Source organism: Ammospiza nelsoni, chromosome 9 (assembly GCF_027579445.1).
Source record: "Ammospiza nelsoni isolate bAmmNel1 chromosome 9, bAmmNel1.pri, whole genome shotgun sequence".
Lineage (NCBI taxonomy): Eukaryota > Metazoa > Chordata > Aves > Passeriformes > Passerellidae > Ammospiza > Ammospiza nelsoni.
The window spans coordinates 35,852,717-35,880,540 of NC_080641.1; the positions used below are offsets into that span (position 1 = coordinate 35,852,717).

The 27,824-nt window shown below is 51.2% G+C and overlaps 1 protein-coding gene across 3 annotated transcripts in view; it reads right to left on the bottom strand.

Moving 5' to 3' along the window:
- The window catches only part of NEGR1 (neuronal growth regulator 1), a 153,111-nt gene that overhangs the window by 51,369 nt on the left and 73,918 nt on the right, over nucleotides 1-27,824 (bottom strand). For all 3 annotated transcript variants that reach the window (XM_059478663.1, XM_059478662.1, XM_059478664.1), the window contains exons 3-4: nucleotides 19,268-19,393; nucleotides 12,798-12,929 (exon numbers count right to left, since the gene is read on the bottom strand). In XM_059478663.1, coding sequence (XP_059334646.1) covers nucleotides 12,798-12,929; nucleotides 19,268-19,393 — 258 coding nt within the window. The remainder of the gene's footprint in view (nucleotides 1-12,797; nucleotides 12,930-19,267; nucleotides 19,394-27,824) is intronic.

Below are 27,824 nucleotides of genomic sequence, written 5' to 3' on the forward strand. Positions count from 1 at the left end.
AGCCCTGAGACACAAGAACAGTCTCTGTTTCGCCCGCACGGTCAAAGAATGAGTCGGAGCTCTTCATTTCTCGCTCTCAGAGTTGTTTATTGTATCTTATCTATAAAAATTTTTCTCCTGCCCTGCTGAGGTCCGTCCAGCTGGACAATTCCAGGCATACTGACTGCCCCCGGGGTGGTGTTATCTCTTTATACTACAAACTATGTATGACATATTTATAATTACAAATTTTCCAATCACCTATGTTAGACAGTGAGCTTCTACTCTAAACCAATCCAAAAGTGCCAACATCACTGCAGAAAATGGAGGTAGAGAAGAAGGAGAAGAAAGGCTGGACACACCCAAGTCCCTCCATCTTGTCCCCAAAACTCTTATTCTAAAAACCCCAAAATCTACTTTTTCACCCAGTGATAATTTTATTATTACACTACTTAAACTTCTGTGGCTTTCAGGTCCTCATACAAAGCTGGTAACTTGCTCCATGAGTCATAATCAAACCCACAGGTGTTCTGGGCTCTGACAGCAGGGAGAAGAGCTGGGCTCAGCACGCCCCAGAGCTGGTGCCAGGTGTCCCCAAGGGCTCGGTGTCACACCTGGGACCCACACAGGTGTCACCCCACACAGAGCAGTGCCCAGGCCAGGCTGAACGGGACCTGGGCTATGGACGGGGTCCCTGCCATGACTGGGGTGGGATGAGATGGGATTTAGGGTCTCTCCCAACCCAACCAGCCCCTGGTTCTCACTCTGCATCTCCCCAACACCTTTGCATGGAAACCCAAACTTAGCCCCTGAGGTTCTGCTCCAAACCAGCCCAAAGACCTGTTGGACCTGGTCCCATCCCAACTATTTCCATTCTGCTTCCAAAGGTCTAAAAGAAGAGTCAGACCCATGGCATTCCAGGCCATGCAATCAAAACCAGCCCAAAGCCCTGTTGGAGCTGGTCTCCAAGACCAGCCCAAAGCCCTGTTGGACATGGTCCCCATCCCAACTATCTCCATTCTGCTTCCAAAGGTCTAAAGGAAGAGTCAGACCCATGGCATTCCCAGGCCATGCAATCAAAACCAGCCCAAAGACCTGCTGGACATGGTCCCATCCCAACTATCTCCATTGTTCTTCCAAGTGTCTAAAGGGAGAGTCAGACCCATGGCATTCCCGGGCACAGGGAATGCTCCAGCCCCAGCAGGTTTCCTCTTTTAACATTTTAATGAGCTTCGGGACTTTTAGGCACATTAGTTATGTTGCCCTAATTACTCATTATAATTCTAATGTGCATTTTATATTTAATTACAATGCTTATAAAGATTTGGTATGGACAGTAAATTATTATAACTAGCATGTGCATAATGATTACGAGCTGAATTTATTAACTTTTACACGAGCATTCAGCGCTGGAAACTTCCAATTTCACCTTTTGAGCCCCCATATTGTCTGATTAAACCAACATATCTGTGGCATTAATTGTAAATGTCAAGAAAAAAAAAAGATCTTTTATTTTCCCTGTTTTCATCAGCTTTTAATTTGGCATCCTAATGCCATCTTTTGTTAGTGAAATTGCTTTCCAGGGTGTTAAGATAAAAAATTCCAGGTAAGAGAGCAGGTTTTTTGAGATGTGTTTTGTGCTCAGAAGAACAGATATCAGCGATATTCAAATATATTCTTTTCTGTATACGCACCCTCCGAGTGTTTTACCAACGCAGTAACAAGCCAGACAGCATTACTTGTACTTTAAATAATTAAGATGGGCTTTCAACACTCTGGATTATTTAATTTTTTCTAATTTATTCAGCGCAGCAGCCCTCCCTCTGCCCAGATTAATGGAGTGGTTCCATAATGGCTCCTCATGTCAGAACCTTCTCTGCCGTGCAGAAACATTGGAGAGACACGGCTGGAACAACCACTGGGCTCAGCAAGTTGCAGGCTGATTTATTCCAGCTTTTCTCCATCACTTATCAGCATCTGGACTCACTGCCATCCTGACACACACATTTCCATACATTGTACAAGAAAACACAGGAGATGGGGTAAGAATTCAGTTCTGGATAGAACACAGGGGCTCTTTTGAGCTTTTCGCTGAATACCAGGCTGGTTTGGGTTGGGAGAGAGCTTAAATCCCATCCCATTCCCACCCCTGCCATGGCACGGACATCTCCCAATGTCCAGTCTGGCCTTGGGCACTGCCAGGGATCCAGGGGCAGCCACAGCTGCTCTGGGAATGCCATCCCAGCCAGGAATCCCTTCCCATGTCCCCAATAAATCTAAATGTGCCTTCCTTCAGCTTTGCCTTTCCCACCGCTTTCAAGGTGGATTAATTGAACAATGGTGCCATCCCCTCATGGATTAACTGAACAATTGTGCCATCCCCTCAGGAGAGAGCAGCCTCAGGCATTCCCTGGTGGGATCTGGGACGTCACAGGGATGTCACAGGGATGTCACATCTCCTCCCTCAGTCCAGCTCATGGATTGCACTGGAGCCCCCAAATCCCTGCCTGCTGAGCCATTTCTGGGTTTGGACAGGAAACCTCTCTGAGGGGCTGGGCACAAAGCTCATAGCCCACAGGTGATTGGTATGTGGGTGGAAAACATCAGAGTGGCACTGAGGAGCAGGGACAGGACAGTGCCACAGAGCTGTGCCAGCCTGCAGGGAGAGCTGGCCCTGGGCCTGGCTGGGAACCCGCACCAGGCCCTGCCTCGGCTGCTGCCCTCCCTCCTTCCCTCCAGGGAAGGTACAAGCAACGGCCTCCAACGGCTTCCAGGAATTACTGAGCGCATCTTTTGGCAGCAAAGCTGAGGAGAAGATGAACTGCAGCAAGCTGGTGGCTTTCCAAGCAAAGAAAGCTGGGAAGCAAGGAGCCAAGTCCCTGAGGGTAGGGCGGGAATGCAGGCAGAGCCCTGCTGCAGCCCCACGGCCAAACCACCCCAGGGGCACCTTCCTGGGCATAGGGACACTGCTGGGGTCCCCCTGCACAGTGCCCCTGCCATGGCACAAACCAGCCCAGGGCACCTTCATGGGACAGGGACCCAGCTGGGGTCCCCCAGCCCCAAACACCCAGCTGGGGCCTGGCTGCGCCCCCCAAACCCAGCACAGCCACCAGCACACACCTGTGCCCACCCTGCAGCTCCCTGATGGATTTATTGGGATCACACCTGGGGTCACAGTGAGCATGGGGCTCCCAGAGGTGCCCCACACACTGGTTGCCCACAGCAAACCTCCTGCTGCAGGGCCAGGCAGCTCTGGGCACAGCTGGAGCTCCCCAGGTGCAGGGGACAGAGGGAATTTGGCCCAGCAGAGCTGCAGGAGGGGATTTGCTGGGATGGGATGCAGCACTGAGCATGCAGCATGGCAGGGAGGAGGAACCAGCTCCAGCCCCGCTCTGCCATGGCCAGGCTGGCAGCAATCAGCCAGAGCTGCAGCAAAGCAGAGCAGGGGATGGTGAGACTGAGCTGGAAGACTTTGCTTGAGGGACATGTCAAGGTGCTCTCGCTCTTTTCTCATTTTAGAAGCTGACAGGGTGAGTGCTGACACCTGGACAGCAGCACCTGCCTAAGCCCTCAGGATCTTCCCTTCCCTTGCTGGGAATTTTGGGGTCTCTGAGGTGCTGGGATAATAAGCACCAGCCCAAATTTCTTCACTGGTTTCTGTGGATAAACAGGTTGTGTTTAAACGGAAATCCATTACTGAGCACAAAGGGGGAAATGAGGAATCCCACCCTCGTTATCTCCCAGCAGTGGTGGAACCCCCAGACCCACGCTGAGCTACTAAAGCAAGGACAGGGCTGCACTGGGTTTGGGTAGAGCTCAGGAGCAGAGGCAGAGCTTTGGGCAGCACAGGGCTCCCATCCAGCTCGCTGAGATTGCATCCCAGGCAGCCAGGTGAGGCCAGCGCTGCTGCCGAGGCCAGCACTCATTACTGCCGATAATAAATGCAAGCATAAGTCACAGTTAGCACTGAACAGATTGTTTGGGGTTGCAAAGACAGCAGCTGTCACAGCTTGACAGCTTTCTTGTTAGTGAATCAGCTTTCCTGACAGTCTTTTTGATTGAAAACCCCTGTTCCCTGACAGAGTGTTGGAGCTGATGTACATATGTAGCTCATGAAGAATGAGAGGGAGCCATGAAAGGTCTCGAAGCTCTCGCTCTGTATTAAAAGGAGTTCAGTTTGCATAGAGGGAGGGCTGGGCTGCGCTCCCCAGCTCTGCAGGGAGGTGACAGGGACAGGGAGGTGACAGGGACACGGCCACAGCCTCAGGGGCTCTCTGAGAGCAGGAAGGATTTCATGCTAGGTAGGGTCTGTGGTGTCACAGACAGCTTTTATGGAAAGTCCTTTCCTAAGGATTGTTCCTCCTGAGAAGCTGCAAGGCCTCAGGAACAAAATGCAAACAATGGTTATCTGCTGCTGTGGGATGCAACAGGTGCATCTGGGATTGGTCTCATGGGGTTGTTTCTAATTAATGGCCAATCACAGTCAGCTGGCTCAGACAGAGAGCCGAGACACAAACCTTTGTTATCATTCTTTGCTATTCTTAGCACAGCTTTGTTTTAAACCATAAAAGCAAGAGGGGACTTCTCAAAGCTCCTGTGGCTCCCATCTGCTGCCTCCACCACACCTTTGCCACCACAGCAGGTACTGGAACCCCAGGAAAAATCAGGCCGTAATAATGACTTTACAGCACATTCCTAGTGCAGAGCCATTTCAAACTGCAATTACTGGGGAAAAAAAAAAACCATGAAAAATAAAATATCAAGGGATGGGAAGTTGCACTGGGCTGACACTGCTCAGACCTGGCTTTTTGTGGCCCCAGCAGCTGCTCTCAGACCCCTCTGACCATCACCTCAAAGCTCTGCAAGGGACAGGAGCCCTCAGCCTGGCCCCACAGCAGCCAGGCACAATGCAATCACAGGCAGAAATATTGCTCTGCACTCTGTTGACTATTAGGAAATATTTTAAGTAATTGTTTTTTGCTGAAGAGTGATCTGGGCAGGGGAACACTCCTGGAAGCTGGAGAGCTCTCCATTAATTTTGGCTCTAGCCCGGAGTCTAACACAGCTCTGCTCCAAATTGCTGCTTCCAACGCAGCAGCTCTTTGGAGATGACTCATTTCCATTAAAGGCTCAATTTCCAGGGCTGTATTTTCACTGGTGGTTAAAGTGGGATCACCTGGAGGCCGGGTCTGGCAGGGGGAAAGGCACCGATCCCACCTGCTGCAGGCAGGGCTGGCTGCCAGGGAACCCCTGCCCAGCCCTGGGGGCTCCACAGCCCCCAGATGGGACCCCCAAATGGGACCCCAGCACCTCTGGGATGGGGGGAGCTGCACACAGAGCCTTCAGGGGGCCAAAGCCCTGGGGGGAGCACTGGCACAGACAGCTTTTATGGAAAATCCTTTCCTTGGGATTGTTCCTCCTGAGAAGCTGGGAGGCCTCAGGAACAAAATGCAAACAATGGTTATCTGCTGCTGTGGGATGCAACAGGTGCATCTGGGATTGGTCTCATGGGGTTGTTCTGATTAATGGCCAATCACAGTCAGCTGGCTCGGACAGAGAGTCTGAGCCACAAACCTTTGTTATCATTCTTTGCTATTCTATTCTTAGCCAGCCTTCTGATGAAATCCTTTCTTCTATTCTTTTAGTATAGTTTTAATGTAATATATATCATAAAATAATGACTCAGCCTTCTGAACCATGGAGTCAGATCCTCATCTCTTCCCCAACCCAAGAACCCCGTGAACACGGTCACAGGAGCTCATTCCTGCTGCCCCCAGGAGGGGCTCCAGCAGACTCAGATGTACAGAGGTGTCCAGAGCCCCACTGGAACCTTCCTTTAGCTTTAAAGTGACAGCAAGAGCAGGGCAGCAGATAAAACCTCCCAAAAACCCTTCTGTGCATTGTCCTGCCCACAGATCCAGGGGCTGGTGCCACACTTTCACCAGCCATGGCCTGAAAGCTTCACAAGGTGTCTTTGTAAAAACCAGCAATACACTGATTACAGTATTTTCCACCCATTTTGGGGCAGTGTCTCATGGCTGCTCCATCATCTCACAGAATCAGGTGGGGAATGATCTCCAAAGTCACCGAGTCCCAGCTGTGCCCTGTCCCCAGCCCAGAGCTCTGAGGGCACCTCCAGAGATGGGCACTGCAAACCTCTGCCAGTGCCCGACCCCCCTTTCCATGGGGAACATTCCCTGATACCCAGCCCACCCTGCCCCAGCTGCCTTTGAGGTGTTCCACATTTCCCAGACTCTGCCCTGCATTGCTGTGTGACTCTGAACTCCATATAAATGTCAGCAGCTCTCCTCACAGCTCAGGCACACACAACAATCCTTTCCCTCTCCTCAGGCACACAGAACAATCCTTTTCCAGCCCAGAACCAAGGACAACACTGCAGCTCCAGCCCCAAAAAGTGCAAACAGGGAATGGGGGAGAGCAAACTGGGGGGGTGGGACTGCAGAACCTGGAGCTGGGATTGGACAGTGAACCCCAACATGGAAATGGAATAAAACTTTTACAAGTGTGAAAACTCCTGACTTGGGGTCGATCTTGGGTGTAGCCGTGGCCTGGCCCTTGCACTGCCCAAGGTGTGTCCTTTGAAGGCCTTTATTTAATAAATCCCCACTTTGTGCCTGTAACTTTGAGATGGTGATGCTCTCAAGGCATCAGAGGTCCTGGCACTCTGAGGACAGCAGCCCTCGCTGTCCTGGCACACCTGTCCCACCCTGGCACCGCTGGCTCCCAACCAACACCTCCTGGCAGAGCAGCAGAGGTTTCTCAGGCAGGTGCAAACCATCTCCTTATGTTTCAGGAGATGTGAGCCCTGACCCTGCAGCTCCTGGGGCTCTGCCAAACCCCTGCGAGGAGCTGTGCCAGCGCAGTGCCCCTGCCCAGCAGGGACAGCAGCAGCAGCAGCAGCAGCCCTGCCACACGAGCAGGGATGGGCAGGGGATCTGCAGGGATCCGCAGGGGCCTGCAGGAGCCATCCAGAGCTGGCAGAACCCCTGCACAAACCATCCCCCCAAAGAAATCAATGGGAATTCAAGGGCCAAACTGCACTCCAGTCCCAAACCTGAATGACTGTTTTAATCTGACTCCTGAAATGTTAATAAAAGCACCTGAAGGACATTAAATGGCAACCACTGCTTTATAGGACACTTCCTTCCCCACCAGTTGAGGGAAATGTTTTCTTCAAAGCAGCAGCATTGCTCCTCACCAAGCAATTGAGGTGACTTTAATTGCCAGAGCAGCTCTCATCGAATTGGTGTGAGCTGTTTTCCATTGTGTTGCTATGAGATAGCACATCACACAGCTCACATAGGTTTTCAGCAATGAGGCCAGCTTGCAAATGAGCTAAATAACAATTTAGTCCTAATGGTGACCAAAAATAACAAGACAAAACCCAAAAAGCAAAAAGAAAAAATAAAAACTTCAACTGATGACATTGTGCATTAACAAAATCTCCAATTTATAGGATTGCAGGAATTCTCCAAAGACCTTTATCTTATGTAAAAAACCAACAACCCAAGCCTGTTATTTGCACTGGTTTCACCTGAAATATTTTGCTGGCAGCCCTTGGCTGGGGCTGCAGCCAGACCCAGCCCTGCTGGCCTTGATTTAAACACACACAGCCTGAATTTACCCCGGGGCTGTGCTGCCCCCTCCCCTCCCTCAGCCCAGTGGGCAGCTCAGTGCCCCCAGCCTGTGCCCACAGACACAGCCCCTGGTGATTCCCTGCTCCAGCTGGGTGGGATGTGCTGCAGGAAAGGTGTCCCCACACTCTCTAACTGCAGCAGGGCCTCCAGTGTGAGCTCTCAGGGTGGAGCAGCTGCACAGGGTCCCATCTGCACAATCAGGGTGGTGTGGAGCAGGAGTGAGCCAGGAGCTTTGCTGGGCTGAGAGGAGAACACACAGCCTTCCAGGAGAGCCTGCACGGCCACAGGAGAGCCTGCACAGCCACAGCCATCCCCAAAACACCTGCACAGCCACAGCCACCCCAAAAACACCTGCACGGCCACAGGAGAGCCTGCACAGCCACAGGAGAGCCTGCACAGCCACAGCCATCCCAAAAACACCTGCACAGCCACAGGAGAGCCTGCACAGCCACAGCCATCCCAAAAACACCTGCACAGCCACAGGAGAGCCTGCACAGCCACAGCCATCCCAAAAACACCTGCACAGCCACAGCCATCCCAAAAACACCTGCACAGCCACAGGAGAGCCTGCACAGCCACAGCCATCCCAAAAACACCTGCACAGCCACAGGAGAGCCTGCACAGCCACAGCCATTCCAGAAAAACCTGCACAGCCACAGCCCTCCCAGCCTGGCTATGGTGCCACTGTCCCATGCAGGAGCCATCCTCTGTCCCCAGCAATGTGTCACCGGGTTGGCACTGCACAGTGCCACTGTCCCCAGCAATGTGTCACCGGGTTGGCACTGCACAGTGCCACTGTCCCCAGCAATGTGTCGCCGGGTTGGCACTGCACAGTGCCACTGTCCCCAGCAATGTGTCGCCGGGTTGGCACTGTCCCATGCAGGAGCCACCCCTGTCCCCACTCAGAGCAGCAGCCCAGCTCCAGCTGTGCTCTCCTGCAGATGTTTTTGGGCGGGACAAGCAGCAGGGAGGGCACTGCACTGCCCAGGGCTGCAGCACCCAGGACAGAACCCCAAACACAGGGGCCAGCCCTCTCAGCTGCCTTCCCACAGCACCCCAGAGCCTGTGTGCGCCCAGGGCAGGCTGGGGCCGCGCCCTGGCACAGCTGGCACGGGCAGGGGCAGGGCTGGTGCCTGGGCATGTGCCCAGCAGCACCCACACACCCCAGAGCAGGGCAAACCCCACCGGGCACTGAGCCCCTGCTCTGCCCCATGGAGAGCACCAGCCACGAGCAGAGTGCCAGGAGCCCCCAGTGCCACTCAGTGCCCCCAGTGCCACTCATTCCCCTCTGGAATGCTGCTGGGCCCTGGGGAAGCAGCAAAACCCCTGGCAGTGAGGCTTGGCTCCTGAAGCCAGGACTGACCTTAACCCCAAACCCCAAACCCCAAAATCGGCGATGTAAACATGGAGCAGCAAATCAGGAGCCATTAAAACCAGAAATAATCAGAGTTCTTGATTTCTGCTTCAAGAGAAGCCTCCTCCTCCTCCCCTCTCTTTTAATAAAGCGGGAATTAAAATTAAATTGCTCAGAGCAATTTTATACTTGGTGCCAAAGCAGAGGAGGACTGAGACCTCCAGAAAATATGTGGGCTTTGCCTTCACACTTAATAATTTAACCGAGGCAATTTTCCTTCTTGGATCCAAACTCAAGACCCTGCCCAGGAAATGCTGGTCCCGGGTCAGGAATGGGGCACACCTCCTGGGCAAAGTCTCAGTGCCATGTCCAAGGGACTGGCAGCCCAGCAAGCCCCAGGTCCTGCAGGGCTTTTCCCCAGGAGATTTAAGGTTACAGATTTAATTAGGCCGGCGTGGCTCATACGGGATGCCTGATTTCAAAGTAAAATCGCAGCATTATCCATAATGTTATGCAAAGCACCATAGCAACAGCGAGGAGCCTTCGAAGAAATGCTAATGAGGGGAGAAATGCTAATGAGGGGAGAAATGCTAATGAGGGGAGAAATGCTAATGAGGGGAGCTGTTCAGCACAGCCCGGCCTGGCCAAGCGAAAACAAACACCCCACTTAAAATTCCTAATGAGAACTCACACATCCCTGCACCAGCAAAACCCCACTGCCAGAAATGCCTTATCCAAGCATCCCAGAGAAATTCCTGATCAAAGCATCCCAGAGAAATTCCTGATCAATCAAAGCATCCCAGAGAAATTCCTGATCAATCAAAGCATCCCAGAGCAATCCCTGATCGATCCAAGCATCCCACGGGAAGGGCTCAGGACCTGCCTCTGTAACAGACCCCCGAACCCCACCGGGCTGGCTGAGAGCTCCTGGAAGGGCTGGGACATGCCAGGGAATGAGGAACCGGCTCCCAGCACACAGCCCCAGGCTCCAGAGGCACAGGAAAACCCGATGAGGTTGGGAATGAAGCTCCCAAAACCCAAACTGAGGTGATTTGCTGGACACAAAGCATGTGCATGAAAAGGGAAGGGGTAAATTGCAGAATCTGCTGAGCTGAGGGATCCATGGGATCATGGTCAGCCCTGAGCCCTGCACAGAACACCCCCACAAACTTTTCCTGAGAGCATTTCCATAATCATTCCAAACACAGGATTTCACCAACCCAGTGACCGAACCCTTTGGTTTGTGCCCCAGGTTAGGACAAGGCAAGAACAACGCAGTGAATACCTGGATAAACCAAACTGATTTGAGCTAAATCAGCTCAATGAGCTTCAGAAACTCCCTAAAAGGCTGCATTAAGCAAATGCAGGGCTGCAGGTGAGTCCTGGGCAGGCAGCACAGCTTTGCCAGGGTGAAGCAGTCCCAGGCAGGCAGGGAGTGCCAGGCACAGCCCTGGAAATGCTGTGACAGGGGTGGCAGAGCACCTGCAGCACAGTGAGGAGAGCAGCTGGGCCAGCAGGATCCCAGGGATGGAGCGGGCCAGCCCAGAACTGCAGCTGGGTCTGGGCTCAGAGTGCCTTCAGGTGGGCACGGGCTGTGCCAAGCCCTGCTCTGCTCTGCTCCCACCTGCTCTGCTGGGCAGGGCTCAGGGACACACAGCCGGAGCTGAGAACCCCAAAATCACCCAGGGAAATGGAAAATGTACCCTGAAAACTGGACAAAACCACCCAGGAACATCCTTTCCCTCCCCAAAGCCACCGCTGGATCTTGATTCAGTCAAGTCTGACAGCTCCGGCTGCAACAGAGCTGTCCAAGGTACAATTACAGGCAAACTGACCCTTAACATGGATTATCCTAACAAAAGGGAATTCTGCAATGCCCCTCCGCTGTAAACCCACATTTTCTATTTATTTAGACAGCTGACACTTTGAAATAAATGCAAATAAATGCCAGTTTCCTGAGGCACACATCCCATTCCTCATCCCCTCGCTGTGGCCTCAGCTCTAGTGGAAATTCTAGGATTTAGCAGCTGCCTTTGATATTTTTTCAAGCATGACAGTAATAGAGCAGGAGAGAACGAGCACAGTGACAGCAGCACCTGGAGAGTTTCAGACCAGCTTTCAGATGACACATTAAATCCACACACTGGTTCATTCAAAGCAGGGTTCAATATTATAATCTATAAATCAGTATTTGCTTTGCAAAATGTAATAGAAAATGCTAATAGGATTTACTTGTGAAACGAAATTGGATTACATCTTATCTATTTTAACTTGGTTTGGTGGAGCATTCCTTCAGCACCAACCAGCAGCTCCAATGGCTCCTCTCCTTTTCTGCCTCCCCCAGACATTTGGGATTCAGGCAGATTCTCAGGCCACCCTTCTTCCAAGGGAAATTAGGGAGGACAGACACAAACTGAGTAGAAAATGCAGCTGCTGGTGTATGGGGCAGTGTAATGCACCCCCTGTGAGCCATTAGAGGCACCACGTGTGCCAGGAGCTCCGTGTTTGTGCAGGGCTGGAAGCTGCCCAGCCCAGAAACCTGAAATTCACAGAGTCATTTACAGCTGGGCATTTTGTGTCCCTGCCTGGGTGACTGAGCAGCCTCTGTGTGCCATGAGCATCCAGGTGCCAACAGCTCCCTGCACCAGGAGGGGAGCCCTGGGATGGCACCAGGAATAGTCATGGAATGGCACCAGGAGCACAATAATTGAATGGCACCAGGAGTACCATCATGGGCTGGCAGCAGGAATACAGTCACAGAATGGCACCAGGGGTGGGTGAGAGCAGCAGCAGAGGAAAAGAACTCACAGAATTTGCTTAGGTTGGTAAAGCCCCCCAAGACATCAAGTCCAAGCTTCCCCCAGCACTGCCAAAGCCACCACTGACCCACATCCATCCACAGGCACCAAATAAAAGGATGGAATTTCTGGGGGCAGAGCCTTGCTCTAACCAGTTTGTTGTGGAAATGAAACTCTACTGCACTGTCCCCCGTGCCCCAGGAGCCCTGGAGCACCATCCAGCTCCTCCTGAAGTGTCACTGCACTGTCCCCCGTGCCCCAGGAGCCCTGGTCCCATGAACCAGAGCAGTGTGGGCAGCAGGGAATGCACAGGTGACAGCAGTGGCCCCACAGTGACAGGGCATGAGGGGCTTTGCTCTCACAGCAGCTGGGACGGGGCCTCTGGGGGAGACACAACGCTGACATCTCATATTTGTGACCAATAAAGTGCCACAGCGACTCCAAAACCAGAAACAAATCACACGCTGGGTAATTGAGGTTAACCAAAGAAAACTGTCAGAACAAACAAGAGAAAGCATTCACATCGTCGTGCCTGAGTTTTCTCACATGTCGGAGGGAAAAAGAACATTTCATATCATGCTGAGTGCTCCATCAGACTCAGACCCAAGCTGAGAGCACCTCCCTGGTGTGGAGATCCCAGCAGGTCAGAGCTGCTGGTGGCACCAGCACCCAGCAGGTCCCCACAGCAGAGTCCCTCTGTCCCTTCTCAGGGAACAGCTCCCACTCCACGGGGATCAGGCCCCATCCAGGGACCCAGGCAGAGCTTCTCCTCTCCTCACAGCACTAACAGCATCGTCATCACAAGAAAAACCAGAGAGGGCCCAGCCCAACATGCAGAGCAGCCACCAGCAGCTGCTCGGATCATCACCCAGAGTGACAGTCTCGCTTGGTGCCACCCGGGTGACAGAGCAGAGCCCCCTCAGCCGCTGTGACCAGGCCAGCAGCTCCAGCCTGCTGCAGCCTCTCCTTGTGCACCGCGCGGAGGCAATGACACACGGCAGCACTTACAGTTGACTGTGACTTTGACTTTCCTCACGTCGGGCACCGAGACGTCGTTCTCCGCGCTGCACTCGTACTCGCCAGCCTGGTCCCTGGTGATGCCGTAGATGTCCAGGTACTGCCCGCTCTCAAAGGGCTTGGCTGCAATGAGATAGCCACAGGAGGAGGTTACTGCAGGCCGGGCACTCAGCCCCTGAAACCCAACGTGTGCACAGCAGCCAGAGTTTGACACGCTCGGCCACTGCAGCAGCCCCGGCTCCAAGGGCAGGTGACGGCCCCAGACTCCTGGGGCTGGCCAGAGGCTCTCTCCTGACCCAGCTCCACAGAGAAGCTCAACAGCCCTGAGACACAGCAGGGTAATTTGCACCTGATGGGTGCCACAGAACAGAGCTGGCTGCCCCAGAAGTGTCCCAGGCCAGGCTGGAGCACCCTGGGAATTGTTCACAGCCAGGAGCACTGGCCCAGCTCAGCTGGAACCCACTGGGAATTGTTCCAGGAACATTGGAACCCATCAGGAATTGTTCCAGGGACCCTGGAACCCATCAGGAATTGTCCCAGTACACTGACCCAGCTCCAGGGACACTGGAACCATCAGAAATTGTTCCAGGGACACTGGAACCCATCAGGAATTGTCCCAGTACACTGACCCAGCTCCAGGAACAGTGGAACCCACTGGAAATTGTTCCAGAACACTGGAACCCATCAGGAATTGTTCCAGGGACACTGGAACCCATCAGGAATTGTCCCAGTACACTAACCCAGCTCCAGGGACACTGGAACCATCAGAAATTGTTCCAGGGACACTGGAACCCATCAGGAATTGTCCCAGAACACATCTGTTCCCCCCTGACAAGGGCAGAGGCGCTTCCCCAGCTCCCGAAATCCCAGCCCCTACTATTCCCACCTGGCAGGGAGTGTTTGGTGTCCCTCACCTGGAGCTGCTCCTGCTCCCAGCTGTGCTCACAGCCTCTCCATGGCCAATTTTCAGGTTTGGGTTCCTCACAAGGCGCTCACCACACCACAAACCCCAAAAAGATCAGTGCCATCATTACTGCAGCATAGCTCTCACAGCAGCCACGACCACAGGTGCTGGAAATTATAGGTCTGAGGGTTTAAAAGCCTTGCTGGAAGTGTTCTCCCAGCCTGAAAGCCTTTAATTTGCTGTTAATAACTGTGCCTTGGGGAGCAACCCACGAGGGCAGTGGGGACAAGGCAGAGCTGTTACGTCCTGGCTATCAAGGGTGAATTATTGGTGCATCTGCACAAGCCTAGGCTTGGCTGCCTCTGGAAAGAGGGGAAACGTTGGGTTGGGTTGGCTCTGATAATTGGAGCTCTGGACATATCTCCTGAGACCCACACGCTGCTCCTTCAAAAGTGCAACATTTCTCAGGTAAAAATGAGCTGATATCTGTGGGAATAAGCTCAGCCTGCATTTAAAACTCTCATTTTCATTGCATTCTATTAGTTATTAATGAGTTCATCTGCTTTTATTGAAAAGCAAGAAATGCTTCCCATTTATCATAAAACTGTCAAAAAAGAAAAAGATCCTGCTCATTTCTGCGCCACGCTTTTAGGCAGTTTTAGTTTGTGTCTCACTAAGATTTTGATCTCACTCTTGTCCCTCAGTTCCTCCACAAAGCCCCAATTATTTGACCATCTTGGCTGGAGTATTCTTCTCCCGACAAGTGTATTTAAAGAGAATTCTGTAAAGGATTTCAAGAAGGCCAGAGGATTTCTAGGAATGCCTTCAATTGTTCCTGAAGGGATGCTCAAAGGTCTGCAATGTCCTGGTAGAAAGGGCCCTTTTGGAGGGACACCCCAGCTGCAGGGGAACGTCACCTCCCCAGAGCAGTGGCTCTGGGTGTCACTAAACTGGAGCCTGATGCCAACCCTCCCGAGGCCGGTGCCCACCAGTCCCGTTAAAAGGAAAAGGCCAAAATCCCCACAGCTGAGCCCAGAGGACGTGGCCTTTTCCACACAGAGCTGTGGCTTGGGAGGTCGTGTTGGGAGTGATTTTATTGCTGATCCAAAGGCAAAGGGAGGAATCCCACCCAGCCGTGTCTACTGGGGGCTCTGCTGTCTTTAAGCTGTTAATTAATGCCCGTGTTGGATAGCAGGCACCATTGATTTAATGACAAGCCATGCCTTCACCAGCTGAACAATCCCTCCAGGATAAGCAGCGGGCCATGAAATTCTTATCAAACACTCATAAAAACCCTGAGCTCCCCGAGAGGCTGCAGGAGGGCTGACCCAGGCAGGCCACCAGCAGTGCCCCATGAATGCCACTGCTCCCAGCAAGGGCTGCTGGGGAGCCAAGGCCACCTGAGCCATCCCACTGTCACAGACAGCCTTTATGGAAAATCCTTTCCTTGGGATTGTTCCTCCTGAGGAGCTGCGAGGCCTCAGGAACAAAATGCAAACAATGGTTATCTGCTGCTGTGGGATGCAACAGGTGCATCTGGGATTGGTCTCATGGGGTTGTTTCTGATTGATGGCCAATCACAGTCAGCTGGCTTTGTCAGAGAGCCGAGACACAAACCTTTGTTATCATTCTTTCTTTTTCTATTCTTATCTTAGCCAGCCTTCTGATGAAATCCTTTCTTCTATTCTTTTAGTATAGTTTTAATGTAATATATAATAAAATAATCAATCAGCCTTCTGGACCATGGAGTCAGATCCTCGTCTCTTCCCTCATCCTGGCACCCCTGTGAGCACTGTCACAGTCCCACGTCCCAGGGAATGCAGGTTTTGGGTGTTTTCCAGGGCATATTGCTCATCCATGCCTCCAGCTGACCAGAGCTTCCTCCAAAGGTGTGCTCGTGTGCCTAACATTTTTCCTTTTTAATGTTAAATTAAAATACTAATTTAATATTAATATTTTGAAGGGGGCAGAGCAGCTCCTCTCTGCTCAGGGATCCACAGTGCACAATTGATCTGGTCTGGGGGAAAACAACACCAACATCCTCCCCAGCAATACCTGCTCCCTGCTTGGGAGTCAGCAAGAAAAAAGAACCAAGCCAGAAACTTCCTTCTAAAACTTCCAGCTTTAAAGCCATCTGTAAGCAGGAGAGGGAGCATTTGAAGGGTTGGCCCTCTGTACACAGGCAAAGCCCTGGAAATCCGATAATAATTCCTGTCAGCTGGGGATTTGCAGGCTGGAAATGCAGGTTTGAAGCACCGGCACTCCAGCAGAGCCCTTCTCCTCTCTGCCAGGGGCAGGGGGCTCTGACAGGGCCGGGTTTGCTGCTCGGGATTTGGGGAGGCTTTGCTCAATCCCTCCCTCAAAGAGCAGCAGTGCTCTGCACCGGGCTTTGGTGGGACACGGCAGAGCTGAAGTTCTGCCCTGGCAGAGCTCCATCCTTTAACGTTCTGCCTCCATCGCTAAACTATCGATGCCGCACTTTGCTGGGAAATGTCAGAACAAAATAAGTAATACCTGCAATTTATTCGGGTGACATTTCAACAATACAGATTTGGAGATTACAACCCGCAGCCCGGCGCTGTTACGCTGAGTGGGGAGATTTGCTGGATTTACATAATGGGGCTGTGTAATGAATATTTATAGAACGCCAGCATTTACATAATGACTGCAAGTTAAACATGCACAATAAAGATTCTGGGCCAATAATTTACGGACTAAGTTTAAAAATCACCTTGAAATGCATTTTATTTTTATTCCTACGAAAGGTTCAATTTATCTCTTGTTCAGAAAAATTGAATCCGACCTCATGCGAGTCGAGGCTGTGTTGATGTAAATCATGATCATATCCTGGAATTAGTCTACATTGAGTCATTTGTATTCAGAGATTTCAGTTCCTTATCTTTTAGCAGCAGCTTTGACAAACAATTTGAGAATATTCTAAATATGCTTGGTTAATATAATTTAGTGCTGGATGGGAGATGCGCTGCCTGCCCGGGAGCCTCATTAGTGCCGCTGGGAATTACAGCCAGAACGGGCAGGAATTAGCAAGTGCAGATGAGGCAGAGGGAGGAGAGGAGCTGTGGGCAGAATACCAACACCACGGGGCTCTCAGATTTCTCCTGGCTTGGTGGAGCCAGGCTGGGTTTGCTGGGAGGGCTGCGCTGCACCTGTGGTGTGTGTACACCTGTGCACACCTGTACCTGTGTGCCCTGGGCACTGAACCTCCTCTGGGCACACCTCAGCCCCTGCCAGCCCTTGCTGCCACATTTCTCTTCACAGAGAAAAGCAAGGCACAGCTCTTCCCAAGCATTTCTGAGATCCACGTTCTCTGAGAAAGGGAAAACACAATTCTTATCACTGTGCTGTGCCAAAGCAGAATGCAATGTGGAGGTTGTTTATCCAGTGGTGGTGTTTTATTTCCTTGGCTATCAGGGCCAGCTGTGTGTGTGTGTTGGGAGATTCTGGGCAGTGTGTGCAGAGTGAGTGCTGGGCAGACCCAGTTTAGAGGAAATGTATATAGTATAGTATAATAAAGTAATTAATTAGCCTTCTAAAATACCCATGGAGTCTCCTCATCATTTCCTCCCCTTGGTCAGAGTCACTTTGATTTACATGAGCACTGGGCTTGCTCCCTTCACATCCAACAGGATTTCTGAGCCCTTTGGAGCCTGTGCTCTCCCTCCCCAGCCCCTGCTGTGTCTGTGCATCCCCAGGGCACAGAATCCCACATCTGGGACGGTGGAAATGTCCAGAGTGGGGTTGGATGGTGTTGGGAGCAAGGAGCACATCCAGGGGGTCACTGACAGCCCCTCTGAGTCCCTGCATTAATCTCCACGGGTTCATTTGGGTTGGGAAGTGCCTCTGAGCCCCTGGATGCACCTGGCCGTGTCCCCAGGTGTCACCTCTGCATTTATTTATTTTTCCTGAGCTCCAGATGAGGATGCTCTGCTCCCCCTCGGCCCCTGCTGCAGCCTGAGTGCAATAATTCTCCTTTTCTCTCCTCCCTCTCCAGAAGCATCACCCCAGCTCCTTCCTGCAGCCACTCAAACGCTTTAAGCCATTAATCTAAAGTATCACCAGGGCTTCCAATAAAATTTTATTTGACATTTAGTTAAAATCCATTTTCTGCTACAACTGAATTTTCCCTCTAGTCCCTTGACGGACACTTCAGGCCGAATTCATTGTCATTGTTTTAAAGGTCAGAAGTGAGATTTTTCCCAGATCTTGCTTTGTAAAGCCAACTGTTCCTCGGGATGATGAGAGGCTGTGGCAGCCCACGGAACCCTTCTGGTCTGTAATTACAGGATTTACACAGGCTGGGGGAGCAGAGCAATCCCTCACTGCAAAGCTCTCAATGCAAAATCCCAGCGACAGAGGCAGGGCCTGGGACAGAGCTGGGGAGCACAAAACCCTCATTGCCAGGGCAGGGATCTCCCCAGGGCCCTGCTCTGCTCACAGGGAGCAGCTGCAGTGGCCCTGACATTGGCCAAACCTTTCCTTTCAGTGTGCTGCGAGGAGCCAAAGGGATGCGTGGAAATATCCAACAGCAGGGATGCTCTCAGTTGCCATTTTTTCCACAATTTTTTACATGCGTCATTTAATTCGTTCAGCAAAACCATTCTGATAAACTGTACCATGGAATTTCCTGAGGGAGGGACCCACCAGGACCATAAATCCCAATCCTGACACCCCAAAAATCCCACCCTGTAGCAGTGGAAGAAATGAGAATAAACCAAACCTACTGCATGGCCTGTTCCTGTGTTTAACTCTAATTTCCCATTTCTAGGGAGCCCCGTGTGCTCCTCATCTCATCCTAGCTGGGATTTTAACCGGAATTGTTTGATCCACGACTGTGATTACAGCACATGTAGGGACATATATCCATATTTAGGGTGCTCTGTCCTCATTCCTGTGTTGTGGTGATGCCTTCAGCTTGAGCTTTCGTGTTTTCCAGACTCCGCCCTGCATTGGTGTGTAACTCTGAACTTCATATAAATGTTAGCAAGGTCTCCTCCCAGCTCAGTCACACAGAACAATCCTTTTCCTCTCCTCAGGCTCACTCTCAATCCTTTTCCAGCCCAGAACCAAGGGCACCACTGCAGCTCCAGCCCCAAAAAGTGCAAACAGCAGGGAATGGAGGAGAACAATCTGGGAGGGTGGGACTGCACAACCTGGAGCTTGGACACTGAACCCCAACGTGGAAATGGACCAAAACTTATAAAAGGGTGAAAACTCCTGACTCAGAGCCCAGCTCGGGTCCATCTTGATGTAAAGCCCTGGCCAGGCTCTTGCACTGCCCAAGGTGTATTCTTTAAAGGCCTTTAATAAATCCCCACTTTATTCCTGTACCTCTGCCCAGCTCTGCTCCAGGAGCCCCTCAAGGCACCATCCCAGCCCCGCCAGCCCCAGCCCAGAGCTCACTCAGGGCCCAGGGGTGGCACAGCCCTGGTGTCCCTGTCCCTGTGCCCTCCCAGCCCCAGCGCAGAGATCATTCATGGGCACAGGGGCTGGCACAGCCCCGGCGCTGCTGCCCCTGTGCCCGTGCCCAGGCACTCACCAGAGGGGGAGATGTGTCTCCAGGAGATGGAGGGCTCTGGCTTCCCCGTGGCCAGGCACACCAGGGTGACGTTGCTGCCCTCGTTCACCACGATGTCGCTGGAGATCCGGAATATCTTGGGGGACACTGCAACGAGAGGGACAGGGCTGTCAGCGGGCTGGGGCTGTCACAGACAACTTCTATGGAAAATCCTTTCCTTACGATTGTTCCTCCTGAGAAGCTGGGAGGCCTCAGGAACAAAATGCAAACAATGGTTATCTGCTGCTGTGGGATGCAACAGGTGCATCTGGGATTGGTCTCATGGGGTTGTTTCTGATTAATGGCCAATCACAGCCAGCTGGCACGGACAGAGAGTCCAAAACAGAGCCTTTGTTATCATTCTTTCTTATTCTACTCTTAGCTAGCCTTCTGATGAAACCTTTTCTATTCTTTTAGTATAGTTTTAATGTAATATATATAATAATCAATCAGCCTTCTGAACCATGGAGTCAGATCCTCGTCTCTTCCCCAATGCAAGAAGCCCCTTGAACAGCATCACAGGGGCCACCAGCAGGGACAGAGCACACACAGGGCCCAAGGGACACTGCAGAGCCTCCCCTGGGTACCAGACCCCACAAGCAAAAGCAGCATTTTCCTGTGTGTGTGCAGAGCAGCATTTCCCTGTGTGTGTGAATGCAGAGCAGCATTTCCCTGTGTGTGTGTGCAGAGCAGCATTTCCCTGTGTGTGTGTGCAGAGCAGCATTTCCCTGTGTGTGTGCAGAGCAGCATTTCCCTGTGTGTGTGTGCAGAGCAGCATTTCCCTGTGTGTGTGCAGAGCAGCATTTCCCTGTGTGTGTGTGCAGAGCAGCATTTCCCTGTGTGTGTGAATGCAGAGCAGCATTTCCCTGTGTGTGTGTGCAGAGCAGCATTTCCCTGTGTGTGTGTGCAGAGCAGCATTTCCCTGTGTGTGTGTGCAGAGCAGCATTTCCCTGTGTGTGTGCAGAGCAGCATTTCCCTGTGTGTGAATGCAGAGCAGCATTTCCCTGTGTGTGTGTGCAGAGCAGCATTTCCCTGTGTGTGTGTGCAGAGCAGCATTTTCCTGTGTGTGTGAATGCAGAGCAGCATTTTCCTGTGTGTGTGAATGCAGAGCAGCATTTCCCTGTGTGAGTGCACAACAGTATTTTCCTCTGTGTGTGCAGAGAGCTCCTGGAAGATGGATGCTCCTGCTCAAGGCAAGGCTGAGCTTGCTCCTGGCAGTTTGCAAAGGAGACAAAATTGGGTTTTTCTGGTGCTTTTAAAAATTAATGATGCTGTTCCAGCCACTCTGTGTGCACCTGGAGGATCGGAGCTGCTCACAGAGAGGACTAAACCACATTTATTTTGTTGTTTCCTCCTGCTTTGGGGCTCGTCCATTCCCCCCACCCAAGTTCTGTCCAACTGGGCTTTCTCTCCCTGGTTTTGCTGAAGCCACGAAGATCTGACCACAAGAACTGTGCAGGCTTTTGCTGCATTCTGGGGCTTCCCACCAGGAACTTTCCAGTCTTTCTGAGGGGAGATTGGAGCTGTGACATGGTAGAAGGTGCAGAATTTTCCAGACTTACAGAGTGCAGATTAAGTGATTTCCTCTTAAGTACGAGCTTTGTTCCATTCCTAATTGACTGGGCTCTCCTTTAATCTGGGCTTTACAGCGAGGAAATTAAATCAAAGCTCGTTGAGGATGTCTGTAAGTCCTGTTACAATGACACTGAGCAGGTCACAGCGCTGATGCATTTCCAAAGCAGAATTAGACAAGGGATGGATCTGCGAGGTGCATTAATTACAATAACCCCCAAAGAGGCGGGGAGCTGCAGCCCTGCTGCTCAGTGTAATCCTGTCAGATGACACAAGCGATGCAGTCTGATCTGGGGCTGATGGCAAACCCTGGATGTTATTATTGGCAGCGATTTCCCAGGAACACCGTCCTGCCAGGGATAGAAATTGGCTCCCACTGCATTTCTGGAGCCTCGCAGTTTGAGACAAATCAGGATTTCTGCTGTATCAGTATGCTGCTAATTTTTCTGCTATTTACTGCCTGATAGGGATCATTACATTCAGATCACTAAAATCTGCGGAATTTATTAATTATGCCTCCAATATGCGTGCGGCACCACAATGGAATGTTAATATTTATTAGGAATTTAAAAATGTTTGTTTTGCATCCGTGTTTCTTCCCACACCTCGGAAGACTCTGATCTAGGAGCAGATTTGGCATTTAAAATCTGCTCTGCTGAGCCTGGAGTGCACATTAAACCCATCACAGAGCGACTCCCCACTTCAGCAGCTCATGCCTCCCACCCAGATCACGTGGAGCTGAGAAGGTCAGGGGAAAAATTAAATAAAGCAGCAAATAAACATTTATTCAGAAAATGGATTAACAGAAGGCCAGAGAAATGAGATAATAAACAAGGGGGAGAGAGGAATTAAACTCCCAAGGAAATTCGGTGCGGGGGTCCAGCATGGAAAGTGCTTTGCAGTCATTTGGCTTCTTCTTTTTTAATGTTAAATTAAAACATTAATGTCAATGTTAGTGTTTTAAAGTAAACCCTTCCCTTTCTGCGCAATGTTTTTAATCTAAACCTTCCCTTTTTGGACAGGGTGTGTGACCACAGGCTGGGGAGCAGCTGCAGGAGGAGGCTGAGGGAACCAGGGATGCTCAGCCAGGGGAAAAGAAGGCTCAGAGGGACCTGGGCTCACCTGGCTCCAGGATTTACAGGGTTAAAGCAGGTGGAGACCCCTCCTCAATGCAGCCCAGTGTGTTGGGAGGGGTTGGAGATTTTAGTCAGGGATGTGGCTCAGGAGGTCCTGGATGGGCTGACAGCCCCCAGTTCCACAATTCCACAGTGAATTCCACAATTCCTCTATTAATTCCACAGTGAATTCCACAATTCCACAATGAATTCCACAATGAATTCCACAATTTCCCAATGAATTCCACAATTCCATAACGAATTCCACAATTCCCCAGTGAATTCCACAATTCCATAATGAATTCCACAATGAATTCCACAATTTCCCAATGAATTCCACAATGAATTCCACAATTTCCCAATGAATTCCACAATTCCATAATGAATTCCACAATTCCCCAATGAATTCCACAATTCCATAACGAATTCCACAATGAATTCCACAATTCCATAATGAATTCCACAATGAATTCCACAATTCCCCAATGAATTCCACAATTCCATAATGAATTCCACAATTCCCCAATGAATTCCACAATCAATTCCCTCCAGCAGCCCATTCTCGGCAGCAGCAGGAGCTGCCCAGACCAATTCCAAAATTAATTTCACAATTCCTCAATTAATTCCACAGTGAATTCCACAATGAATTCCACAATTCCACAATGAATTCCACAATGAATTCCATAATTCCACAGTTCCACAATGAATTCCACAATGAATTCCACAATCAATTCCACAATTTATTCCCCAGTGAATTCCTCAATCAATTCCCACCCAGCCCTGCCCTCTGGCACTGGGAGCCATTCCCTGTGTCCTGTCCCTCCATCCCTGCTAAAATAAATCCTCACCTGCCTGGCAAAGCCAGGCACAGTTTCCATCCTCAGCCCTGGAAACAGCACTGATCCCCTGAACACTGAATGCCACACCCCAAATCCCTGATTTCAAGCTAAAACCAACCCTAAACATCTCCAATAATTATTTCCAGCAAACTCCTTTGTGTGGTTGAACATCTTGCATCTTAAGTATTGATCATAAAAAAAAGATAATTGTGCTTTTTAGGGTAGTAACATTTTTTATCAATACTCACTGAAAATTGCTCTGTTTTTCATACTTTTTATATATTTTTTTTCATTCCACACTCAGATGAGCTCAATATTTGCAGAGCAGTGCAATGCCCCCACCACAAACAGCATTTCCAGAGTGTGCTGAGCATGGTTTAAATGAGGAGAGCTTTTGCAGCAGGAGCCCTCCCCTCTGACAATCAGTCACCAGCGGGGACAGCTCCCAGCCCCTCTGCTTTTGCATTTCCATGATTAGTTCCTCGAGGCACTTTGATTGAAGAGCGTTGCCTAAAGGTCTCCACCTCCTCCTAATTAAACACAATTTGTCTCAAACACGGCAGCTTTGGCAAAGTGGGGCTGAGGAAATAAATGATGGGTGGGCTGGGAAGAGAAATGGTTTCATCTGCAGCCTTCATTTATTTCCAATTCCTGCCAGCGCCGAGGCGTGACACAGGGACTCACACAAGTGGCACTTCCCTAAGCTGGGGGGGAATCTTCTCCCTCCTTGGGATCTGTGGCAGTCACCATCATCTCTGGAAATTCATGGGGTATCCTTGCTGTTCACAACTCTGTCTCCACCTGTTTGCTGTGCCCAGCTTACCTGAGACCAAGCCGAGATATTGCCAGGGTGTGAGTGGAAAAGGAATGATCCTGTTAGGAATTCTGCGCCACTGGGGTGGGACCTGAGTGTGTGGGTTGTGCCTCTCCACCCTTCCTCTGCCAGGGCAGCTCAGCCGTCCCACTGGGACACTCCTGGGGTGTCCATCTGTCCCAGTGGGACATTCCTGGAGTGTCTGTCTGTCCCCACTCCTGGGGTGTCCATCTGTCCCAGTGGGACACTCCTGGGGTGTCCATCTGTCCCAGTGAGACATTCCTGGAATGTCTGTCTGTCCCCATTCCTAGGATGTCCATCTGTCCCAGTGGGACACTCCATCCTGGGGTGTCCATCTGTCCCCACTCCAGGGGTGTCCATCTGTCCCAGTGAGACACTCCTGGAATGTCTGTCTGTCCCCATTCCTAGGATGTCCATCTGTCCCAGTGGGACACTCCATCCTGGGGTGTCCATCTGTCCCCACTCCAGGGGTGTCCATCTGTCCCAGTGGGACACTCCCAGGATGTCCATCTGTCCCAGTGGGACACTCCATCCTGGGATGTCCATCTGTCCCCACTCCTGGGGTGTCCATCTGTCCCCACTCCCAGGATGTCCATCTGTCCCAGTGGGACACTGCTGGGATGTCCATCTGTCCCCACTCCTGGGGTGTCCATCTGTCCCCACTCCCAGGATGTCCATCTGTCCCAGTGGGACACTGCTGGGATGTCCGTCTGTCCCCACTCCTGGGATGTCCATCTGTCCCAATGGGACACTCCTGGGATGTCCGTCTGTCCCAGTGGGACACTACAGGGGTGTCCATCTGTCCCAGTGGGACACTGCTGGGATGTCCATCTGTCCCCACTCCTGGGCAGTTCCTCTGTCCCAGTGGGACACTGCTGGGATGTCCGTCTGTCCCCACTCCTGGGATGTCTGTCTGTCCCAGTGGGATGCTCCAGGAGCCCAGAGCACGAGGTGCAGGAGGTGCAGCTCAGCCTTCCCCACTCCCTGGAAAAGCTTTCAGACACTCCACGAGCCCCTTCCAGCGAGCAGCACTCTGCAATCAAAGCTCTGCCAACTGTTTAATCATGGAAATGGAGCCAAAAAGTCATAAAGGGCAAAAATAATGATAAAAAAAAAGCAACCTCCTGGTGGCTGGAGCCAAAGCCCTCCCAGCTGGGCACTGATTGCTGGCTGGGCAGGGCCCCATCGCTGGGGCTCATTAATGCCCAGGGCTGGGACTGGGCTCTGGGAAGGCAGGGATGGCTCTCCAACCAGCACCAGCAAGGAGAGGTGAGGCTGTGAGTGGTTTCCTGGGCTCTGGGAAGGCAGGGATGGCTCTCCAACCAGCACCAGCACAGAGGCTGTGAGTGGTTTCCTGGGCTCTGGAAAAGCAGGGATGGCTCTCCAGGCAGCACCAGCAAAGAGAGGAGGCAGTGAATTGTTTCCTGAGCGCTGGCACAGGCTGCTCTGAGAAGCTGTGGCTGCCCCTGGAATGCCCAAGGCCAGGCTGGATGGGGCTGGAGAGGAATGGTCATAACTATGAAAATAGTCAAAGGTTAAAATAATACAAGATTTTATCTGGTAAAACCAGCACTCCCCTGCATTCGGTTTATAACCTCACTAAGGAAAGATGAGAAGAGTTTGCCCAGGGTAAGAAAGGGACAACTTGGTGGGACAGGATGAACACTGGTCAGTTGAACAGGGCCTGGATAAATGTGAATAAACCAGTCTGAACATCTCCAAAAGCTCCTGGTCCCAGGAAGCTCCTGAAGGAGCTGCAGAGTAAAGGAGCAGCAAAACCCCATAAATATCCCAGCAAACACCTCCACCTTCCTCAGGCCACCCTGGCCCTGCTCCTCCTGAAAGTGTCAAAGATCTGCTGTTATTACACAAGGACACACACACATTATCCCCTTAAAACCCCTCTGCTCCCCTTTCCAGCCCAACCTAAATCCTGCAAGGTTCGATTTCCAGCCAGCAGCGAGAGCGCCGCTGTTTGCTCAGCCAGAAAAGCAATAAAATGTAATAATTCAAAATAAACTCGGATTTCCCTTTCTTTATCCTCGCAGACAAAGGAAGAGCTGCACCCAGGGTGTGCAGGGGCTGCTGAAGGGGCTGTGCAAGTCTGGAGTCAGAAACCCATGGAATTATGGAATATCCTGGGTTGGATCATCAGTCCCAGTCACATATCCTGGGAATATCCCAGGATATTTAGGGAAGAACCTTTCCCTAAAATCCAACCTAAACCTCCCCTGGCCCAGCTCCAGCCACCCCTGTCCCTGTCCCTGTCCCTGTCCCAGAGGATGGAGTTTGTACACTCAAATAGGGATGTGCATCATTTAAACACAAATTCCAACGTACGTGGGCAAAGGGATTTTCACTGAAGCATTCCTGCCACACAAGAAGCACCAGGAAAAGAGTTCTGGACTGGAAAATTAGAGGTAAAACCTCATCACTGCTCCTTACAGGCAAAATGAGAATATTAGAGGGTTGTGACAGGTAAACAGTGATATACCTGTTGCTGCTCATGCTGTCACAGGAACTAAATAAAAGAGCTGTAATGATTTGAGATGATTTCTTGTAACTCTGCATTTTTCCTTTTGGAGAACTCTACAGGTTCAGTCTCTCTCCAGCGAGCCTGAATGACAGATTTACATCGTACTCCCAAGATAGTTATTAAAATAATTTCCCTTGACAGTTCTCTGGCTGCATCACTCCCCTTCTCTGCATCCCAGCCATATGGCTCTGCTAACTCCCCATCTTAAGCGTTTTGCTCCGGTGTGAAAAGCAGTTCCTGGTCCTTCCCTCTCAGCCCCAGCTCTCTCTGGAGCACAGCCCCACAGAATATTCAGAGCTAAAAGGGACCCCCAGGGACCACTGACTCCAAATCCTCAGGGAATTCCACCATGGAGCTGCTGCAGGGCTGGAGCCAGGCTGGGACACCTGGGGGTGCTCATCTGGAGAGGAGAAGGATCCAGGGAGAGCCCAGAGCCCCTGGCAGGGCCTGAAGGGGCTCCAGGAGAGCTGCAGAGGGGCTGGGGACAGGGATGAAGGGACAGCACACAGGGAATGGCTCCCACTGCCAGAGGGCAGGGATGGGTGGGAGACTGGGAATTGAGAATTGTTCCTGGCTGAACTGGAATTCCCAGATTTGCTGTGGCTGCCCCTGGATCCCTGGCAGTGCCCAAGGCCAGGCTGGACACTGGGACACCCTGGGACAGTGGAAGTGTCCCTGCCATGGCAAGGGAATGGGATGAGATGGGATTTAAGGTCCCTCTGAGCCCAGCCCAGGCTGGGATTTTGTGATCCTGCAGCTCAATTACACAATTCCCTTTGGATGTCACCACCTGCCCTATCCCTTTCTCCTCATCTCACTGGAGATCCCAGGGAAGGGATCCCACCCTCCCCATGGTCCCTCGGACCCTGGGGCAGGCAGAGTGCCTCTGTCTGTGCTGCTGGAAGGACTTTGGCAAAAGAATTTTATGGAGCCCAAGGCACCTGTGACTTTGATTATGACCCCTGGAGAAAATTACCAACCTTATATGAGGATCTGCAAGCCACAAAAGTATAAGTAAAGTAATAATTAGTTTGTCATGGGGTGAAAAATAAATTTTTGGGGTTTTTAGAATGGGGCTTCAGGGGGCAAGATGGAGGGATCTGGGCATTCCCAGCCTTTCTCCTTCTTCTTCTTCTTCTTGGCCTCCATCTCCTGCTGTGATGGTGGCACTTTTTGGATTGGTTTGGAGTAGAAGCTCACTCAGCCCTGTGTCCCTGGGATGGTTTATGAGATGATGGCTCTCTGCTCGAACTGAACACAAATATATCTGTGACAATGTTCACAGGGGTTCTTGGATGAGGGAAGAGATGAGGATCTGACTCCATGTTTCAGAAGGTTGATTTATTTTTTTATGATATATGTTATATTAAAACTATACTAAAAGAATAGAAAAAAATTAATCAAAAAGCTAGTTAAGAACAGAAAAAGAAAGAATAATAACAAAAGCTTGTGTCTCGGACAGAGAGTCCGAGCCAGCTGACTGTGATTGGCCATTAATTAGAAACAACCCCATGAGACCAATCCCAGGTGCACCTGTTGCATCCCACAGCAGCAGATAACCATTGTTTGCATTTTGTTCCTGAGGCCTCCCAGATTCTCAAGAGGAACAACCCTAAAAAAAAGATTTTCCATAAAAGATGTC